At 40.3% G+C, this 19,919-nt stretch overlaps 1 protein-coding gene across 2 annotated transcripts in view; it reads left to right on the plus strand.

Moving 5' to 3' along the window:
* LOC133444400 (synaptic vesicle glycoprotein 2B-like) overlaps positions 1–19,919 on the plus strand; it is a 62,605-nt gene that overhangs the window by 23,542 nt on the left and 19,144 nt on the right. For both annotated transcript variants that reach the window (XM_061722162.1, XM_061722161.1), the window contains exons 4-8: positions 3,291–3,471; positions 3,954–4,105; positions 8,781–8,914; positions 18,461–18,550; positions 19,661–19,774. In XM_061722162.1, the coding sequence (XP_061578146.1) occupies positions 3,291–3,471; positions 3,954–4,105; positions 8,781–8,914; positions 18,461–18,550; positions 19,661–19,774 (671 nt within the window). The remainder of the gene's footprint in view (positions 1–3,290; positions 3,472–3,953; positions 4,106–8,780; positions 8,915–18,460; positions 18,551–19,660; positions 19,775–19,919) is intronic.

Here is a 19,919-nt window from a genome sequence, read left to right on the forward strand (position 1 = left end):
ATTGCTGGTGTGATAAACAGGTAGAATGTAGAGACAATGTCATGGGCATGAGAAACGGTATACCTTGTGGGTCCTGGGGTCATCTTTATGATGTTTTGTGCTGCATGGCTGCCGTGTTGGTTATATGCTGCTGAGGACCATGTTATTTTGCCATTTTTTGAAAGGAAAGTCTCTCTTTCAGCTTCAGAGTTTTCTTCTTCTTCTGAAGATGATTGATCATGCTCCGGGTTATATTCCTCCTCATCTTCTTCTTCTGAGACATCCTCCATTTCCTCTTCCGAATCAGAGTTGTCTTGCTGGACATCTGCAAAAATCAGCTCTAGAGCCTCTTCAGCGTTATAACGCACACTCATGGCGTCAGCACAGAGAGAATTCGGGGTCCTGTCATCTGCAGCACCTTTATAACCCCTTGAAATCCACAAAAAAGAGCTCTGCAGGCTGCGAGAGCGGCACCTGTCTTGTGTTGTTTATGTTATGTGGGCCGGAGCTTCGGGAGCTGTGTGCTGGCCTGCGGTCCCCACCCCCGGTCATCTCGCTGCTGCTTCCACCTGCCTGCTGTGTACTGCTGACGTCCCCGACCCCCAGTCTGGCCTTCAGCAGGAGGGTCCCCCGTTATGAGCCTGGTCCTGCTCAAGGTTTCTTCCCTCCTAAAGGGGAGTTTTTCTTGCCACTGTTTGGCTTAAGGTTTTTCTCCCACCAGGGGAGTTTTTACCTGCCATTGTTTATGTAATAATTGCTCGGGGGTCATGTTCTGGGTCTCTGGAAAGCGTCTAGAGACAACTTTTGTTGTATTAGACGCTATATAAATAAAATTGAATTGAATTGAATTGAATGTCTGCTACTGTCTTGTTCACGTTTACTACTAATTGATCTGAGATTGATCAAAGGTACAGCAATCTGCGAGAAGACCACCTGATTTGTCTTGTTTACTTCTGCTACTGATTGATCTGAGACACACCTAAAACATTGTAACATTCTGTGGTGTGGAAATAACTCTGTGACCTTGATTTCAACTCTATTTGCCTTACGGGTCATTTTGACCCGAAGACCACCTTTGTACTTTTTTTTGTACAGCTTAAATGGAAATGTGACTAAAAACAACATTTTATTTTTTCTACTGTTGGGGCCAATCTAGGAAAAGTCATAAAATTTAAAGGTAAAAAAATATCCTTTAGGGGATTTTTTTTTGGTTTTTAACACAGTGGTGTTAAAACCCGAGGACAACAGGAGGGTTAAGTATGTTTTATATCTATTCTACTTTTTGCCTAATTTTTATTTGAGTGTAAATCAATTTGGTGAGCTTTTTTGTTTGTTTGTTTGTTTGTTGTTGTTTGCTTTTGTTTTAAATCTGCTCATATTTGCTCAGTGTGTTCTTGTAAAAAGCTGTGAACTGGCACCAGTGAACAAATTGAAATCATGGATATGAAAAGAAATAAAAAACTGCACAATTACGTTGAGATGGAAATATGTCCACAGGATAACAAAGTTGGAGACAGCTGCTGCAGTTGAACGAGGGAAAATGGAGCAGAAGTGTGTGTTCTTGAGGATTGTTAGGGAAAAAAACACAACAAACCTCCAAACAATATAATCTAAATAAAGAATATTTAGATCTCATGTCATGATAATTATTTTGTGAGGGATCTTTTTTTTACTTGAACACCCGATATTTTTGAAGCACATAGAGAGGATGAAATGCTATGACATGCTTTGGGGCGCATGACATGCTATAGAAGAAAAACAAATCTTCTACTTCAGTGATTTTAATAAAGAAACACGATTTTGAGTAACCAACCTTCGTTTGGGACCAGTTTTCTCCTCTGTTGATATGAAAGTGCTTGGTATTAGGTTGAGAGTCCTGATAGAATAAACTGCTGCTGTCCATCAAATCCAGATGTTTTAGAAAGAAAAAACCCAAATAAGTTAATAGAAAAAAGCAATACAGGACACAAACAATGAAACTAAAACAATTTAAAAACTGAACATTCTGAATTTTTAAAGCAGAACTTAAGAATCTGGATAGTTGTTATTACTATGTTGTTGCTTTTTAAGTTGAGTGAAAAAAATTGGAATCAGAAATCACACTTTATACTTTATTGCATCTCCTCTGTTCTGAGGCTTTTCTAACAGCTGGAATTATTTGAGGCATGGACTTCACTGATGGAAAACAATATTCTCCATCCATCAGGTTCCAGCTTCCTCATGCAGCAGTTGAGAGACAGAAGCCTCCTCATGGACCTTTTCCTTCAATTTCCTCCATAAATTTCAATATGATTGTAATCCAGAGAGTTAGCAGCATTGCATTGAGTTGATGTGTCTTTCCTTTGTTCTGTGGCCAGTACCTGAATTTCAATTCAGTTCAATTAAATTTTATTTATATTGTGTCTATTACAACATAAGTTGCCTCCAGGTAATTGAATTGAATAGAATTGAATTGAATTGAATTGAATTGAGAATGTGTTCAAACAGTCATCTTTAGTCTGGGCCTGCACCAAACACACGTTCCTGCATGATATAAATGTAGATTCCTGATTCTTCATTAAACATCAGGTCATCTACAACTGTCACTGCTCCTCTTTAGTCCACAGTTTTCTTCTGTTTACTTGTTGATGGTGGTTTATGTTTGGCTTTGCTGTCTAAGTCATCAGCTGATTTCTGACAGTTCAGCCACCAGCTTCAGTTTCTGGTCCTTTTTTATTTTCCAGGTCTCTTGTTTTAAATGTTCATTCCTCGTACTTTGACATCTCACTTGGTCTACCTGTACGTATATGTATTTTACACGTGCTCCAAGGTTTAGACACAGCTGCCTGGAAACAACACTGTAAAAACTCAAAATCTTAACAAGATTATTTCTGGTTAAAATGTCTAATTTTTAGTAAAAGAAAATCTCATTACACTTAAAACAAGACTCATCACTGGAAAAAACAAAACAATTTTCACCTGTTTCAAGTAGATTTTCACTTAAAATAAGTAGAAAAATCTGCCAGTGGAACAAGATTTTTTTGCTTAAATAAATCTTGTCCCACTGGCAGATTTTTCTACTTATTATATAAGTAAAAAATTTACTTGAAACAGGTGAAAATTGTCAAATAACAAGTTATTTTTCTGGTAATGACTCTTGTTTTAAGTGTAATGATATTTTTTGACTAAAAATGAGACATTTTAACTAGAAATAAGACAAATATTCCTGGTAAGATTTTGAGTTTTTGCAGTGAACCAATGTCATTAAGCTTCTGTCGTGCACTGAAGCACTTAACGCCCCGATGTGACCCTGTCCCTCTCTTTCTGCACAGGTCTGGTCGTCTTCCTGAGCATGATGGTGGGGGCCTTCCTGTGGGGCGGTCTGGCAGACAAAGTGGGCCGTCGGCGCTGTCTGATCGTGGCCTTGGCGATAAACTGTGTGTTTGCCTTCCTGTCCTCATTTGCTCAGGGCTACGGTTTCTTCCTCTTCTTCAGGCTGCTGTCTGGCGTCGGGTAACGCTCGCACAATAATGACGGCTGTTTTCATGTTCGGTTCCAGCTCAAATGAAAGCAGCTTAGGTGGTTTTGTTAGACGTAGTTCAACTAAGAGCACCGTGATCAGTTTTAGTTTTACTTTTTCAGAAAGAAATGTGAGCCCTTTAATGAGGAGATAAGACAACACAGTAACCTCCCAACAGAGGGGGTGATGGATGGCAGCTATGCAGCAGACTTCCTCTCAGAATAACAGGGATCTAAAAGGAGTTGACTTTAAAAATGAAAAACAGAATTCAGAACAATTTACACAACAGAGGACATGAATAGTTAATTTTGCTGCAATGTAAGTTTTTTTACTCAGTCGTCCTGGAAAATGATGCAGATTTATTTTTAAAGAAATGTAATCTATAAGAAAGTTTTAGTCGTACTCTGTAAAAGTATTTGTTACATTTGGATGAATTCCTTGTAATGACGTTAAACTGCACACGCTTTGCTTTCAGCATTGGTGGGACAGTGCCGATCGTGTACTCCTACTTTTCCGAGTTCCTTCAGATGGATAAGAGAGGAGAGCACCTGTCCTGGCTGTGCATGTTCTGGATGATCGGTGGGATCTACGCCTCCTTCACTGCCTGGGGAATCATCCCCAGATATGGTAGGATTTATACAAGTTCTTTTACCTTTTTTGGGTTCACTGAACGCTGTTATTTCCAGCTTTTTTACTGTGTGTGTGCGTGTTATACTGTAGAAACCCTCTTTTCGGATCCTTACAAAACCCCATTACCATCAGTGAAGTAAGTACTGTAAGTAAGTAAAAGTTGATTTATATAGCACCTCTCACAGACAGATGTCACAAAGTGCTTCACAAAAGAACATTAAAATAAAAATACAGTAAACTGCATATACAATAAAAAGAAATGGTAAACATGAAAATTACAGTCACAGAAGGAACAAGATTAAAAATTGAAATAACGTGGTCATAAAACCCCTAATCTGCCGTAGTTAAAACGCTTGGAGGAACAAGTGGGTTTTGAGATTAAGAGAGGGGGTGTAGGGACATAACAAGTGTCTGAGGGAGCCTGACAATCCTGAAGGTCAACACCAGGATTTTAAAATTGATGCGAAACATCAGGAGTAATATGAGCCTTCTGTTGGTGTCAGACCACAACGGCTGCAGGATTTGAACCTGCTGCAGGCGAGCAACTCTTTTTTATTCAGACAAGAAAACAAACTGTTACAATAGTTTCAATAAGAAGACACAAAGGCATGGACAACCAGCTCCAGATCAACTTTAGATAGAATTGGGAGAGTTTGGAGATATTTCTCAATTGGAAGAAACAATTTTTTTTCCTGTGATAGTAGCATCAGTTCAGAAATATCAGCAGCATCAAGATCTCTTTTTCACGTTTATGGAATAAACACAAATCATGTTAAACTACCTTCTCTATATGTTACAAGAGGTATTGCTGCAGAGAGGGTACAGATACTATCTGGTACAGATACGGTACCTGTACGCAGGGCCGCCGCAAGGGGTGTGCGAACCGTGCGACCGCACGGGGCCTCGCGCTATGGGCCGTTTTTTTTTTTTTTTTTTTTTTTTTTTCAATTTTTTTTTTTTCGTTTTTTTCGTTTTTTCCCTTATAAATATCAACAGTCACGTTCCATTACAGACCTAAATGTGTACTAGTCAAGTACAGTCAAGTAAATAATAGTCAAGCGCAGACACAAGCTGCTCTGATCCAGACGGGTGGAGTTGGAACAAACTGTCACACAATGTCGAGAGAATGAGACAGATTCAGGAAATTTCCATCAGGGGATGAAAAAAGAAAAAAACTAAAGAAAATGGAAGAGTTTAATGCCTCTCTGAAAGGCTCGTTTGATAAATTTGTTACAAAAATCACCGATCCAAGGTCTCAAGCAGCCGCGTGGCCCCGCGTTGAGGCAAGCCCAGATGACGATGAGGCAGGGGAAGGTATCCAGTACTTTGCTAATTGGAGAGTTAAAATTGCGCATGTAGACACCCGATCCGACCCGAAAAACCCAAAAATTTCGAGGGCCCCCCCAGCCATTTCGCACAGGGCCTCGCAAATCTCCCAGGAGGCTCTGCCTGTACGGGTACAGATACGGTACAGGTCGGGCCTGCCTGTAGTCCTGACCAGCCCAAATGAGAAAGCATAGTCAAAGTCAAAGTCAAAGTCAAAACTCAAAGTAGTCAAGTAAAAGTAAAGTAGCTTTATTGTCGATTCTTGACATGTCGAGACATACAAGAAATCGAGAGGACGTTTCCCACTTCCCACGGTGAAACATATAGACATATAAAGTGCGCAGGCACAACAGATAGACAAACGTTCTTAAAAAGTTTCACATAAAATAAATACAACACAACACAACATTTACTAGTACTAGAGATGAGTGCAAAAGGCAATTTGTCAGTGGAGAAAAAGCAACTGTAGTCCTACATGGGGTTGGAAGCAGTTTGATATAACACCACCTCTGGAACATGGACACCTGCAAGACGGGCATGAAGTAGTCAACCATCACCAGCTACACTGACACGTACATGTATTAAGTGAATTCAGTGAGCCGGTTTCAGAAGCATCTGAAACAAACGTTGTTGCTGTGACTTACTGATGTGTGGGAATACTAGCTGTGGAGCTGTGGTTCTGTTGGGGTGGAGCAACACTGACACTGAACAGCAGTCGCTTCTGGTTGTAGTGGGAACAGAACTTGAACGCATACACTAGATCCTTGTCGCTCACAAGAGTGAAGACTGGTTCATCACCACCAGCATCAGATGATGAGGTATCTAGTAAAATCCCAGGGAGCCCCTGGAAATGCCAGGTTGTCCATTAGGACCCTCATAAGCTGCCTTGAATGGATCATATCCAGAAGATGGACCCCTCTTTACACATATGTGGCACTTACACCTGTTTGACCGATCTGAAAAATAAGGTTAATAGAGAGAAATGATGTACAGCCCAAGCCAGCTTCAACTTGCTGTATGATCAGTGCCACCTCTCCACCTTGTGGAGGAAAACAGGTAATGCTTCCAGTCAGCTGGCAGGAAAAGTACAAGACTGTGCAAACACCAGAACATGTTGTTGTCAAGTTCAGATCATTTAAAACTGCTGAAACATTAAGCGTCCCTTCCTCCATCCAACATCTTTACAAGCAAGTACTGTAGTGTGATTTGCAAAAAAAAGAAGAAAAAAATGGAGCCTAAATTGCACTTAGCTTATTTTGATGCCATTAAAGCTGACCTATACCATATCTCTGTTCTGCTCTTGGTCTGCTAGACTGGCAAAAGTGCTAAGAGCCCTGTGGTAGCTACCCTTCCTTGCAGGAGCTGCTTTCACATGATCCTCACTGCAGAGGCTGGAAGTGACTGCTCAGTTGTACCAGCTGCTGCTGAATGATTCAAGACTGCAGTGGAAACTCTGCACTTCTAACACAAAGGGAAAATACTAAGAAAACACCAGCAGAAGACAGAATCACAGCCACACGTATGAAATGATACATGTGAGTTAGTTCAGGCAGACGACGCAAGGATTACTTTATGCTCACATGCACACCTCTACATGCACATGAACATTATTTTCACTAGTTCATTGGTGTATTTAATGCAGCAGAACAGTGTCCACCTCTGCCTTGCTTAGCGGTGCTCAACTACCAAGCTTGCTGCTGCTCAAAGATCCCACCAGCAGCCCAGCATCAACCTGAAACTCCAGGACTTGAGTGCAGGGCAAAGTGGCTTTTCAACACTTCCCAAACCACAGTAGGTGTTATCAGTGGGGAGTTGAGGAAAGTCTATTTTAAGTTATTCTTCAGAAAGGCAGAGTACCTGCTCTTATGACCTGCTTGACCTTTTTCTGTATGTCTTTTCCTTCCCTCTTTTTTTTAAAATGGATTAGAAAACATGTGAAATATTTTTGGTTGAAATCATCTACAAAGAAATCAAATAAAAAATTAAGGTAGAGATCTGCATTTATGTGAAAACAAAAATTTTAAAATAATACAGTCTCTTTGGGCAAGAGGCAGAGCTACACTGAAAAGGTCGCCAGCCGATCACAGGGCAACGTGCAGAAAAGCAACCACTTACACTCATTTATGCAATTTAGAATGACTGATTAAATGCCTCACATGCCTCAGTTTGCACTGTAAGAGGAAGCCAGAGTAACCCACGCAAGTATGAGGAGAACATACAAACTCCACTTCAAAGCTCCTGCAGGGACTGGAACCAGAAACCTTAGCTCTGAGGCAACAGTGCTGGTCACCCACCCGTGTCGACTGAAGGACTTAATACATTGAAAACTGAGCAGTGGATGGTCAGTTGTGTAACTTGCTTTTGGGACATCCCCAGGCCCGTGACCTGTACAGGATTAAACAGGTATAGAAAGTGAATGGATGGATGGATGGACGGACGAACGGACGGACAGATGGATGGACGGACATCAACAGGAGTAAACTGCTGCAAACTGGTCCCCGGCAAGACAACGGCACTGACCTGCGCTACACGGTTTTATGTGTGTGTTCAGGAGTCAATATTCCCGTGTCTGATATGGACTTCATAAACAAATTCTGCAAAGGGTTATCTGGACCACCAAAATGCTGATGTACATCACAGTCAGTCAGGCATGCTCACTTGATTTTGTTCAAGTTGATCCCTATAAATATGGCCTCCACAGTACTCACTGTCTGATGGATACGCTTAAATGCCTTTTGTCATTCAGTACTGTTAGTAAAGTACTGAAACACTATTGTTTCCAGTTATAGCAGTCTTGCAGGCTCTCCTCGGGTGCTATTAGTTGAATGTGTGATCCATCAATTGTACCCACATACCATTGTTCTCCCCAACAATTGTTCAAGACAGCTGTAAACTTCACCCAACAGCATAAAGAATCCACTGCCAGCTTCTTGAACTCAGCAGAGCACAGCCCTCTTGTCTCCCCCAGAAAATTATTAATATTCCTGTTCGGTGTTTGTGTCAAGCTCTCAAAAAGCAATTCTGACCTTCTTGTGAATGAGGATACGCAGACGGTAGTTTGTTTTAATCAGACTTTTTTGGTCTTAGTGAGGACTGGAGCAGCAGAGTTCTGAATGAGCTGCTGTTGTCTAACTGACTTTTTAGGAAGACCTACAGTATAAAGATGCTGTTAAAGACAGCAGAGTTAGGAAAGAATCAGTCTCCTAACACGCAGCGAGCATGTACAGCTACAGTAAACCCAAAGGATCAAACATCAACCACCACTGACTAAAGTACCTCAGCTTTAACCAGGTGAGATTCCTTTCTTTGTAAAATCTTGTGTGTTTGTGCATGTTTGTGTGTGCAGGTTGGGGGTTCGGCATGGGCACAGAGTTCCAGTTCCACAGCTGGCGGGTCTTTGTGCTTGTTGCAGCTCTTCCTGCCATCACCTCTCTGGTGGGACTCACCTTTATGCCTGAGAGTCCACGCTTTCTTCTGGAGGTGAGACATCTTTTCCTTAACAGTAACTAAACACGTCTGTTTTGCAGTCCAGCTACTGTTAATATTTCATTTCATATATCTGTACATTATATTATCTGAAGAAAAAAAAAAAAATAATAATAATAAAAAAAGAAAAAAAAAAAAAAAAAAAAAAAAAATATATATATATATATATATATATATATATATATATATATATATATATATATATATATATATATATATATATATATATATATATATATATATATATATATAAAGAAAGAACCTGTGACATGTTCAGAAATGTTTTTCCTCAGGTGACCAAAAAGACAACTTTCAGTTTGTGGAAGGTTTTTCATCATAACAAAGATGTGATAGAAAAAGGCAAAAACAGAGGAATGGAAGTGGGAAAATCAGTCAGTATTTCTCAACTTGACCAGCCTCCTCGTCCAAGCTTTATGTACAGAAACAGTATCCACACGTCTCTGAATGCAGCTGGAGACTAACTGTCAGCGATCTAGTTATTACATGTATAAATGCTGGTACAGCACAGGAAATGGCAGGACTGTACCATGTGAGGAGTTTTGACACCCTGCTCTTAGTGAGGTGGAAAGACAGAGTGCATGTAGAAGGACTGCTCCATCTTTCTTGCAGGAGGACTCTCAGACAGGGTGGAGCTGTGGCCGGGCCTGGATAGTGCACAGGCCCACCCACATTGACAGATTGCCTAGTTAGAGTCAGGAATTCTTTTCTTACTAAATTAACTTTGTTGTAAAAGTTTCATTGTGTTTTTTTTTCTTGAACATTTAAACTTTAATATAGCCAACACAAAAATATCCCACTACTATTACTACTACTGTCATTTAGCAGACGCTTTTATCCAAAGCGACTTAAATATGAGAGAACAACACAAGCACAAAAATCACATGGGAGGGTCCAGCTGGATCAGTGCTGGTCAGACTGCTGAGAGTCCAGTTGGACACAGGTGCTGCCACGCCAGTGCTAGAATATCTTTTTTTTTTTATATATATATATAAATGAGAAAGCTACATCTAAGAAAACACTATCTTGACGTAAGTGCATGCATCTCGAAGTGCTCCTTAAAGAGCTGAGTCTTTAGCTTGCTCTTAAAGGTAGGTCCAGACCCTGCAGATCAGACAGAGTTTGTTATGTCATTCCATCATCAGGGAACAATGGAGGACAAGAGTCTAGTTAGTAGTTACTAATTTCACGCCACGTGGTGGTGGAAGCACCAAGCGTCTTTCACTGGCTTTTACAGTAGTCAATGCGTGACATGACCAGAGCCTGAATATAAACAAACGTAATCTTTCACATGATTGACTGATGTTTAACGACACTTAAGGGAAGTTCAATGTTCATTTAAAGGTTATGGTGCTGCAGCAGATCGATACAGTTCAGGTCATGATGACATTATCAGTGTGTTTAACCCAAAGCCCAGAAAACTCTTATGTGATGTATTTTGGCTGGCCAGGACATGTTATGGTGGTGGCTGTGTATGTGTAATAGTGATAAAATGTCTATTTTAAATTTATTAGTTCTGATTGGCAAAGGCCCTTGGATTTGTGATGTTGTAATAGGAAAAGAAAACAAACTAATATCATAATCCCTTTGTAAATAATGTTTAACCGTCGTTTTGTTGATCGTTTATAAGAAATGTCTAACCGTTATTTTGTTCACGTTATTTTGGGTTCTAACTTACCGTTAGGGGAGACGCGGTGTCCGTTATTCAACTAATACAGAACTGGACGCTGAGTAACGAACATCGTGTCTGTGTGTCTGTTTCACACCCCCTTTTTTAGGTAAGAAATGTATATTATTTAGCACTGTATATATATATATATATATATATATATATATATATATATATATATATATATATTTATTTGTAGGACTATAGGCAACTGTTAAATATAGTTTTGGTTTTGAGAGTGATATTATTTGCCTGCGGAGTGCGGACTTTTACTGGCTGTGCGCGCCTGTGTGTTTTGTGTGTGTGGTGTGTTAGAATAGATTTGCTGAAATATATGAAATATATGAAATATATGTTTGAGAAAAACTAATACAGAACTGGACGCTGAGTAACGAACATCGTGTCTGTTTCACACCCCCTTTTTTAGGGGTATAACATAAGAAAGTCCCGAACTTAAACTTAGCCCTGCGTCATTGCTAACCTATCTGGAAAATCTCATCAAAATTCGTTCCTAACAGACAAATAAACCAATGCCAACGGAGGCACAACCTCCACTGAGGCTGTAATAATACTCAGGCCCATCCGGATTTTTCCTGGTTCTGGCTCCTGCTATCGGACAGAAGGGTGACTTTTGAGGGTGGTGGGCTTTTCACGAGGAAGGAGAACCAGAAAATGAACTCCCGATAGCTGTTTCCTTGACTTCAAAGAATTTGGCACAATTGTCAGCAGGTCTGTTATTGGGGGAGGTAAAGGAGGGTTGTGTGCAGGGGCGTTTTTAGGACCCAAAGACATCAGGGGCTAATGAGAAATGATCAGGGGCTGAAACCATCGGCATTATAATTTTTTTTTTGCTCTTTTTTATGATGAAAAACGCATAAATACAGGCATCAGAACGGCTTAAAAACAGAGGAAAATTCTCGATGTGGACGAGTGAGGGCGCAACGTGCCCGAACCCTCTAGGGGGGTCCGGGGGCATGCCCCCCCGGAAAGATTTTGAAAAATAGACTCAAAATGGTGCATTCTGGTGGTCTCAAAGCTCCATAATCACATCTTTTATCAATGCAAGAATACACACAAAAAAATCAGAATTTTTGCAAAGAATGATGCATTTTGATAACATAATAACATGCATTCATCATCATGGGTAATTCTTCATGCATGAATAAATCTTGAAATGAAGATAATTATATCTTAAACTTCTACAATGGCCAGAATCCCCCTTTCCCACCGAAAAAACTAGGGATGCACCGAAATGAAAATTGGAGGTCGAACCTGAAGCCTAATAAAATTTAAAGACTTGGCTGAATACTGAGTACCGAATAGCCTACGGAATGCGGTTGTTCACAGTTTTTCATTTATTTTGCCATTTTTTTCACAATTGCATAGATAATAACAACAAAAACAGTAAACTAATGAGTTGAGCCACTGTCAAGCAGCTGGCGATGCGGTTGCTTAAATTGACCAAAAGGTGGCTCTCTAACATCACAGTTTGTGTACTGTGCGTGACTCTGACGCTGGTTAGTAATTAAGGAGTTAAAACTCACTCGCCACTTACGGGACTCAGTAGCCAGCAGAAACGGCAGTTTTATTACATTTATTAACTGTAGTACCGCTATTATGAGAGGTTATTTCTCACAGTATTAGCCTAAAGGGACTTAAGTTTGATTTATGGTCCCGCGTTACACCAACGCAGAGCCTACAGCGTAGGGTATGCCGTCGATTTAACGCGGAACCATAATTCAGGCGAAGCTGCAGTCTCTGCGCTGATCACTGACACAGCGGGTCGGAGCGGATTTGGTCATGATGTTTAACCTGTGTTTTGTGATTAATAAGCACGGGTTTTAATTAAATGTAATTTACCAAGGATGATTTCACGTTCAATAAGATAAGTAATCGATAAAATACAAAGTTTGGCACAAAGGCTTGGCCTGCTTGTGGGCGAGTGGAAGGGGGCACAATTAGAGAAGGTGGCAAGATATAAGGTGAAGAACTAAAGAAAAAGTGGCCTTTAATAAAACTTGTGCAACCATTTTTAAAATAGCATGCAGCAGAATAAAGACTCTCTTGCTGCGTATTCTTTGATTTTGGCGATGTCGCCTCCTTGCCACAATAACAGCAGCCATCGGTGCGTAATGCTGGGCAGATTAGCACCTTCCTTTCGAACGTATTAAATACAGACGCAATCACAATCCCCGCAATTACTTTCAGGCTTGGTAAATCTCATTGCGTGTGGTAAATGAACCTATTTGCATTTTCCCCTCCCAGTATTTAGCGTTTTCTGGCGGGTACGCCCCATATTGATTATTCATCAGGGCAAAAGTACTAAATGAACAGCGTGTGCTATTTTGCTCATTTGAGAGGCGCAGTCCTCTTTGCACGCTGTTAGTAGATCAGCTTGCACATTGGTTTGCGGGTGATGTCAAGTTTGCACACGTTTTTATGCGCGCAAACCTTTAGTAAATTCAGGCCCTAAATGTTTATAAACAATTGGCATAAATGTTGATATCGAATAAGCAAACTAGTTCGCCATGAACCTACAACAATCGGATTATGGTCTGCATGTAACCACACAGTCACTATTCCTGTTTTATTTTTGTCTCATTAAATCAGTCGTACACACAGTATCCCCCAACTGTTATCTGAGGACATGTTCGCTGCCTCTTATGCACAAAATACCACGTAGTGAGTTGTAATCTACTGGCTAGCTAACAAAGCTAGCGAGTGCTATGGCTTAGTTTAGCTAGTGCTATATTGTATCATAATAGAAAGCTTATTTTCCATTGCCCATTGTTAGCAACTTTCTGTGTAGCATTTGAGCGAATTTCTTTTCCTCAGAATCTCATTGCTAATTGGTTGGCAGCTAGACTAGCTAGCTAGCTAGAATAATGCTACATGGTACGCTAGCTGGTAGTCCTTACCTGAAGATAGGCTCATTATCCGGCTGCTGCTGTGTCGCTCTCAGACTCCACCACCACATTGTCCTTCTCAGCCTCAACAATGGGAGTTTTTTTTTCTGTTAAAAAAAGCTTCTAATATCCATCTTTATTATGTTTATTTAGCTAAAGTTACTTCAGAATGCATTCCTCTTTTCTGTCTCTCTCTCTCTACCTTTCCCTTTCCACTAGTGCCGTGCCTTTGTCCATGATGTTATACAGGTGCAATCACTCTAGTTGATTAGGGAGTAGTAACCCAGGTGTGTTTGTTATTGATTGGGGGTAACAGGTTCATTGTGTGGGTGTGTCTTTGTCTGGGGTGCTGTGATTGGGTAACTTAGTGTGGGGTGATGACCGTCAATCAAGAGTCTTTTTCCTCAGGTCTGTGGCTAAGTGCAGTGCAGTATAGTATAGTCTTTCTTCCTCCATAGAGAAAATTTGGGCGACCGTCTAAGCCGATCTTCCCACCGCCTATGATAAATCCCGAGCGCCTAAGTCCTAAAAAAAAAAAAAAAAAAAAAAAAAATTTTTTTTGGGTGTGTTTTAGGTTCGGGGCTAGAGGAAATACATTCGGGGCTCCAGCCTCGGAAGCCCATATAGTCGGCTGCATTTATGACTTGACCCCAAAAAAATTCTAACAAAAGGTTTTTCAGTGGATTATTGTAGTACTAGGTGTACTTAATGACATCCTAAAAGTCTACCAAAATCTGACCACCAGAAAGGTGTATTTTTCAAGATGGGGACCAAGGTGGCCAAGAAATCCCAGGTGAATAGGGTAAAATTTTTAACAAACAGATATCATCATGAAACTTCCCCAGTTAATTACTTACATGAAGACAAAAAAAAATTGCATTGGAAGTTTTTTGAAATTGTATGTGTAACTATGCAAATTAGGCGTATCTCATTGAATATGCGCCAATTCGCATAAAATAACCATTGCTCCTTATTCTTTAACAGAGGCAAGCATTTTTGGTGCCAAACCCCATGTTTTTTTATAAAAGCATCTAATTAGAATATTTAAATTATAGTGACATTATTAGCCATGCACATTTAACATTTAATAAAACGGTTATGAAATTGGTTATGAACATATTCAATATTAAATGTACAATTTCCAGTTTCACTTCTATTTCTAATCCTGTATTCAGGAGCTTTCTTTATACCTGTAGTCTAAAAAAATCCATTGACTACTACAGTGTGGTACTGTGAAATTAGTCAAAACAGGGTCGTCACGTGAAGGCGTTTTTTTTGTTTTTTTGTATTTTTATGTTTTTTTTTTCATTGTTTTTTTGTATTTTTATCTTTTTTTTCATTATTTTTATGTTTTTAAGTTTACTGCAGTTGTTTCTTGTTTATCTTGTATGTTTTTTTATTTTTTTTTTGTTTTTTCCTTTCACAGTTCGTCGTCACACTCCTCCTCCCATAAAGGTTGATTCTGTAGATTCTCACAGTTTTCAACTTGACATGGTCCACAAGCAGGCATGCATGGTAGTCCATATGCTCTGCAACTGCACCGTTGTGTTCGGCAGGCGGTTTTGCAATTACAGTGGACCATCTGCAGGAGGCTTTCTGGGGCAGCAGTCTTATTGGTCATAACTGGCAGGAAGATATTGCCCTCCAGTTTCCACCCCCAATCCACTGGGTTCATGTCACTCTCCTTTTCCATCCACACCATGATCTGGAAATAAACTCTCTGACAATGGTATTTAGTCGAGGACTCTGTAGGAGGGAGACGTTCTGGAGTAACAAATGACTTAGCAGAAACAATTTTCTTGCTAAAAAGGTTGTAGCGCAAAGAAGCAAGTGTATCAGTACTCTTGCTGCCAAAAAACACTGCCATTCCCATGGTCCTCGATGACATTCCTTGCCTGATTTGGGAGCAGAAACACATTTGCACAGGACTCGATGGTTGATTCACGTTTCACAAGTTTCTGGAATGCTGACTGTTTCCCGACACTAAAGATGCGGGAAGTTGTATCAAATCCTGTGAAAGCATGAATAAAGAGCAACTGGGAACACAACTCACTACCCAGGACTTGTTTCATCTCTCTGATGTTGTACACTTTACTAGCTTTGGACTTATCTGAACGAAAATAGAGGTCTCTATTGTTTGTCTCAGCATAGTAGAGCAGAAGAATAAGCAAGTCTGTATCGTCTCCCTATCAAGGTTGTGGTCTGATGTTCTGATGCTTTGACTGCAGTTTTGACTATGTCAACATCTGCATCACCTGATGCATTGATAACACTGCAGCCCTTCTTCTCCAGCTCCTCAGTCATAAGATTGATAAATCCTTGTTTATTGCAAGATCTGGAAAGGAAATCCTCCTTTCTTCCCACAAACTCAGTCTTTGCATTAAAGCTAACGACCGGGTGGGTGTTTTCTCCACGTCTCAGATGAGTATTATCTTTGATGGAAGGACGTTCACTGTAACCATCAAAAACTACAGTTGCTTTACCATAATGGCGTGTGGTAAAGTCTGCGTATGACTGTGCAATGGTACCGTAACTGTCACCCCTTTTCCATGCCAGGGGGTGAACCAGGGAACCACCGTCAAGGACATAATGCTCAGTTGGTGGGACAGTATCGAGGACAGTTTTGTTTGATCCCTTGCTTGAGAACTCAGTGACTGCCTGTGCTAGTTGGGGCTTGTTGGCTTTACGGAAGATGTCTTTGTCTTCAAACAGGGCTGCAGGGAATGAGCAGAGCTCATAGCTCATTACATTTTCCAGTGAAAATTGCCCAGTTTTCGACATCATCAAAAATCGTTGGAACAACAGAGCAGGATCAATGATTCGGCCTTGGGCATTTTTGATGGTGGAATCATCTGCAAGGGTTTTTACGCGATCCTTCCGTTTGAACGAGATTCCGAAAACATGTTTTCCAACCATTTTTTTTAAGGATCTCGTTCCCAACATTCTCAAAGTCATGCACATTCACATCCTCTTTGGCAACAACACCAGTAACGATGTTCCTCAGAGATGGGTCAGGAGAGAATGGCGTGCAAGAGGAAGGTTTCTCCTTGATCTTTTCCAAATCTACGTAATCTCGTTTCATCCTTGCTTCTGTTGATTCTCGGTGTTGCTCGCTGGTTGTGTAGGTGAGGTCATTGAACTGCTGCATGGAGTTGTTGTACTCAGATGTGATGGGAATGGACATAGTCCACAGTGCTCGCATTTCCTCAGTCATTCCACTTCCGTGGGTCAAGCCTCCAGTACCCTTCAGGGACCGCATCAAGGTCTGCTCAATGACAAGGTCTAAGCTAAGGCCTGCCCAGAACTGGTTGCTGCGGCGGATCACATGAAAGCCCCTGGAAAATTTGGCATATACATCAGGGTGTCTGGTCTCGAGTTGGCACATTTCTTGGATGTAGAAATATGCAGATTTTAGATAGTTGTAGCGTAAACCCACCGGACGCCGAAGCAGAGCGGAAGCACCGCGCGCGGAAGCAGTCTCCTTGGTTAAACAGGGCGTGAGCCTCCGCAGGCACTCTGCTCCGCTCTGCCTGCAGAGTGATAAGAGTTTTCCAAAATCTCCTGTGTAAATTTGTATCTGATAGGTGAATAAGGTCAAACAATAATTTTTAACCTAGCTTTATCCAATGTTAAGATGTATGCGAATTGGCGCATATTCAATGGGATACACCTAATTTGCATAGTTACACATACAATTTCAAAAAACTTCCAATGCAATTTTTTTTTGTCTTCATGTAAGTAATTAACTGGGGAAGTTTCATGATGATATCTGTTTGTTAAAAATTTTACCCTATTCACCTGGGATTTCTTGGCCACCTTGGTCGCCATCTTGAAAAATACACCTTTCTGGTAGTCAGATTTTGGTAGACTTTTAGGATGTCATTAAGTACACCTAGTACTACAATAATCCACTGAAAAACCTTTTGTTAGAATTTTTTTGGGGTATGATGGTTTTTTTTCATATATGCAGCCGACTAATAGCTAAAAACGCCACTGGTTGTGTGAACAGTGTTCAAGCTTCCAAGTGTCTGTGGTGGTGCTGACCATAGCATTGAAAAAAATGCAGTTTTGCTAGAGGTGACTCAAAGTGTAAAGGTGGAAAACCGTGATTGGTAGCGCATGACATCTGCTGAAAGACCAGCGTTCAGTAGCTTTCAGGCAGCAGTTAAAGCAGCTCATAAGGCCTTCTTTCATATTAAAATATCAGTTTCCATTTTATTCAAAGGTATATTGTCCTGCTCGTGACATCTTGCTTTGCCATTGAGCTTAAAATGACAAAAATTCCTTTGTGCTGCTATAATTAATTTTTAATCTCAACAATCGAGTAGTCTCATTAGTTTCTTTGAAACATAATAATACCCATCAGTAGGGCTGGGTGATTTTGGACAAAAATAAAATCCCGATTATTTTTCCCTGAAAACCTGAATTTCGATTTTGATTTTTTTGGTAAAACTACAAAAGACAATGGAATAAATTGTTTCAAATATTTTATCTTTATTTTTAAAGAAAAATAGCAAACAAATGTCCCTATTGGGAATGAAGTTCAATTGAAAGATACTGTAAATCCTCCTTGAGTTTAGTAAAGTGACAACATTTACAATTTTCTTGACCAAACAAAGATGACTAGACGAGCTCTGTCTGTAATGCAGCCAGCTGCAAAAAAGGAAAATCGATTTTCCGATTTTCCTTTTTTTTCTCGATTGTGATGAATAAATCCGGTTTAGATTTAAAATCGATTAATCGCACAGCCCTACCCATCAGTGAGTGTAAGTATTCACACTGCTGTGATAGTCCAGGGGTTAGTTAGCAGCAGCTGGATGCATCTGTCTGAAACGTCCTTGTGTTGATCTCGGCGATGTCAAACTGACCTCAGTTGAACAGTTGGACCCTTGAACAGAACTGCTCACAGCAGCCGTATACACGGTTGTGTTTGTATGTGTGGAGCAGAATGCCAAACACGACGAGGCGTGGATGATCCTGAAGCAGGTCCATGACACCAACTGGAGAGCCAAGGGACAGCCAGAGAAGGTGTTCACTGTGAGTATCATATAACAACTCAAAATCATGAGATCACAAAGTCCTTGATGGACTCACAACTTCAAAATGAAATCAAATCTGTTGAGAGGACTTGGGTGAGAAAACTGTTCAGAAAGTGGGAAAGACTTGATCATTGAGCATGTGAGTGTAAAGTAAACGGGAGCAGATGATGGACAGCTTGCTCTCAGAATCTTTTCTGTCTAAAAAAACCCTCAAACATGAAAGTGTTTGGAGAAAATACCAGGTTGAACATTTTTACACAGCTTCATTTTCTTCAGTTATATACGTTATCACTACATTTTCTAAACCAAAAAACAGTCTCTCTACGGACTCATTTTAGAGCCAACAAGATTTTGATTTGCTAGATTATGTTCAAAGGTGGTTGTAACTGCAAATCAAACTTTGTCAATTTGTGCCTACAGAGAAAAGAACTTAGAACATTAAAGTGACATTGTAACATCTTACAACCACACACGACCCTTACATCATGGAGTCATCTCTGTTTTGATTTATAGTCGTATTAATATAACAAATAGGTTGATTATGGGATAGCGTATATGTGGCATACTGAAAATACATACTGAAAATGTGTATTTGGTGTTAGTACACCATTGTGACAAGTTCTGAATACTACAGAAGCTGTAGTTTGCATATTGTCTATTACATTTTGGTCAAATCAGTACTTTCTATCAGTAAAGAATATAATTTCGAAAGACTTTGACAAATTGATAAGTTTGCACATGCATGGACTTGGATTTCTCAAGCAGATCTATGTCAGAGGCTGAAACAAGGCTGAAATCACAGCTGCAAACTCTGTACTCATCTGGGAGCATTCACTTGAAAACTTAAAATCTCATTGGCTCTGGTTTGAAGTCTGAAGTGAAATTAACTGTATGTACAGTATATTAAAAAGCAGTTTTCTGAAGTGGCGATCTTCAATAGAAAGATTATGCATCTCCTCAAGCACTTGGTGTGGGCTATAAGTATCCCAATAAATGTAACTGTGTTCTGTTTTAAAGAGCAGCGCCACAGATCACGGAGTAAGCTCTGTTTGGTTCAGATGAGCTTCCACCTGCACTTTTTATGTGTTGCCTCTGTGGTTTTCCTCAGGTGACTCACATCAAGGCCCCAAAAACGGCCGAAGATGAGTTCATCGAGATCCAGAGTGCAACAGGAACACCTGTGCAGCGATGGGCTGTGCGCTCTCTCACTCTCTGTAAACTGGTAAGTAAAGACACAAACTAGAACTGGCTGGACCTGAAGTTAACACATCACACATCACTGTGTTTGAGTGGAGTCTGAAACCTTAGTATGACAGCTCAGCTTCTTCATGTTTTAAATGAAAAGGTTCATTCGAGGTTTTATCACT

The sequence above is a fragment of the Cololabis saira genome, chromosome 5 (assembly GCF_033807715.1).
Source record: "Cololabis saira isolate AMF1-May2022 chromosome 5, fColSai1.1, whole genome shotgun sequence".
Taxonomy (NCBI): domain Eukaryota; kingdom Metazoa; phylum Chordata; class Actinopteri; order Beloniformes; family Belonidae; genus Cololabis; species Cololabis saira.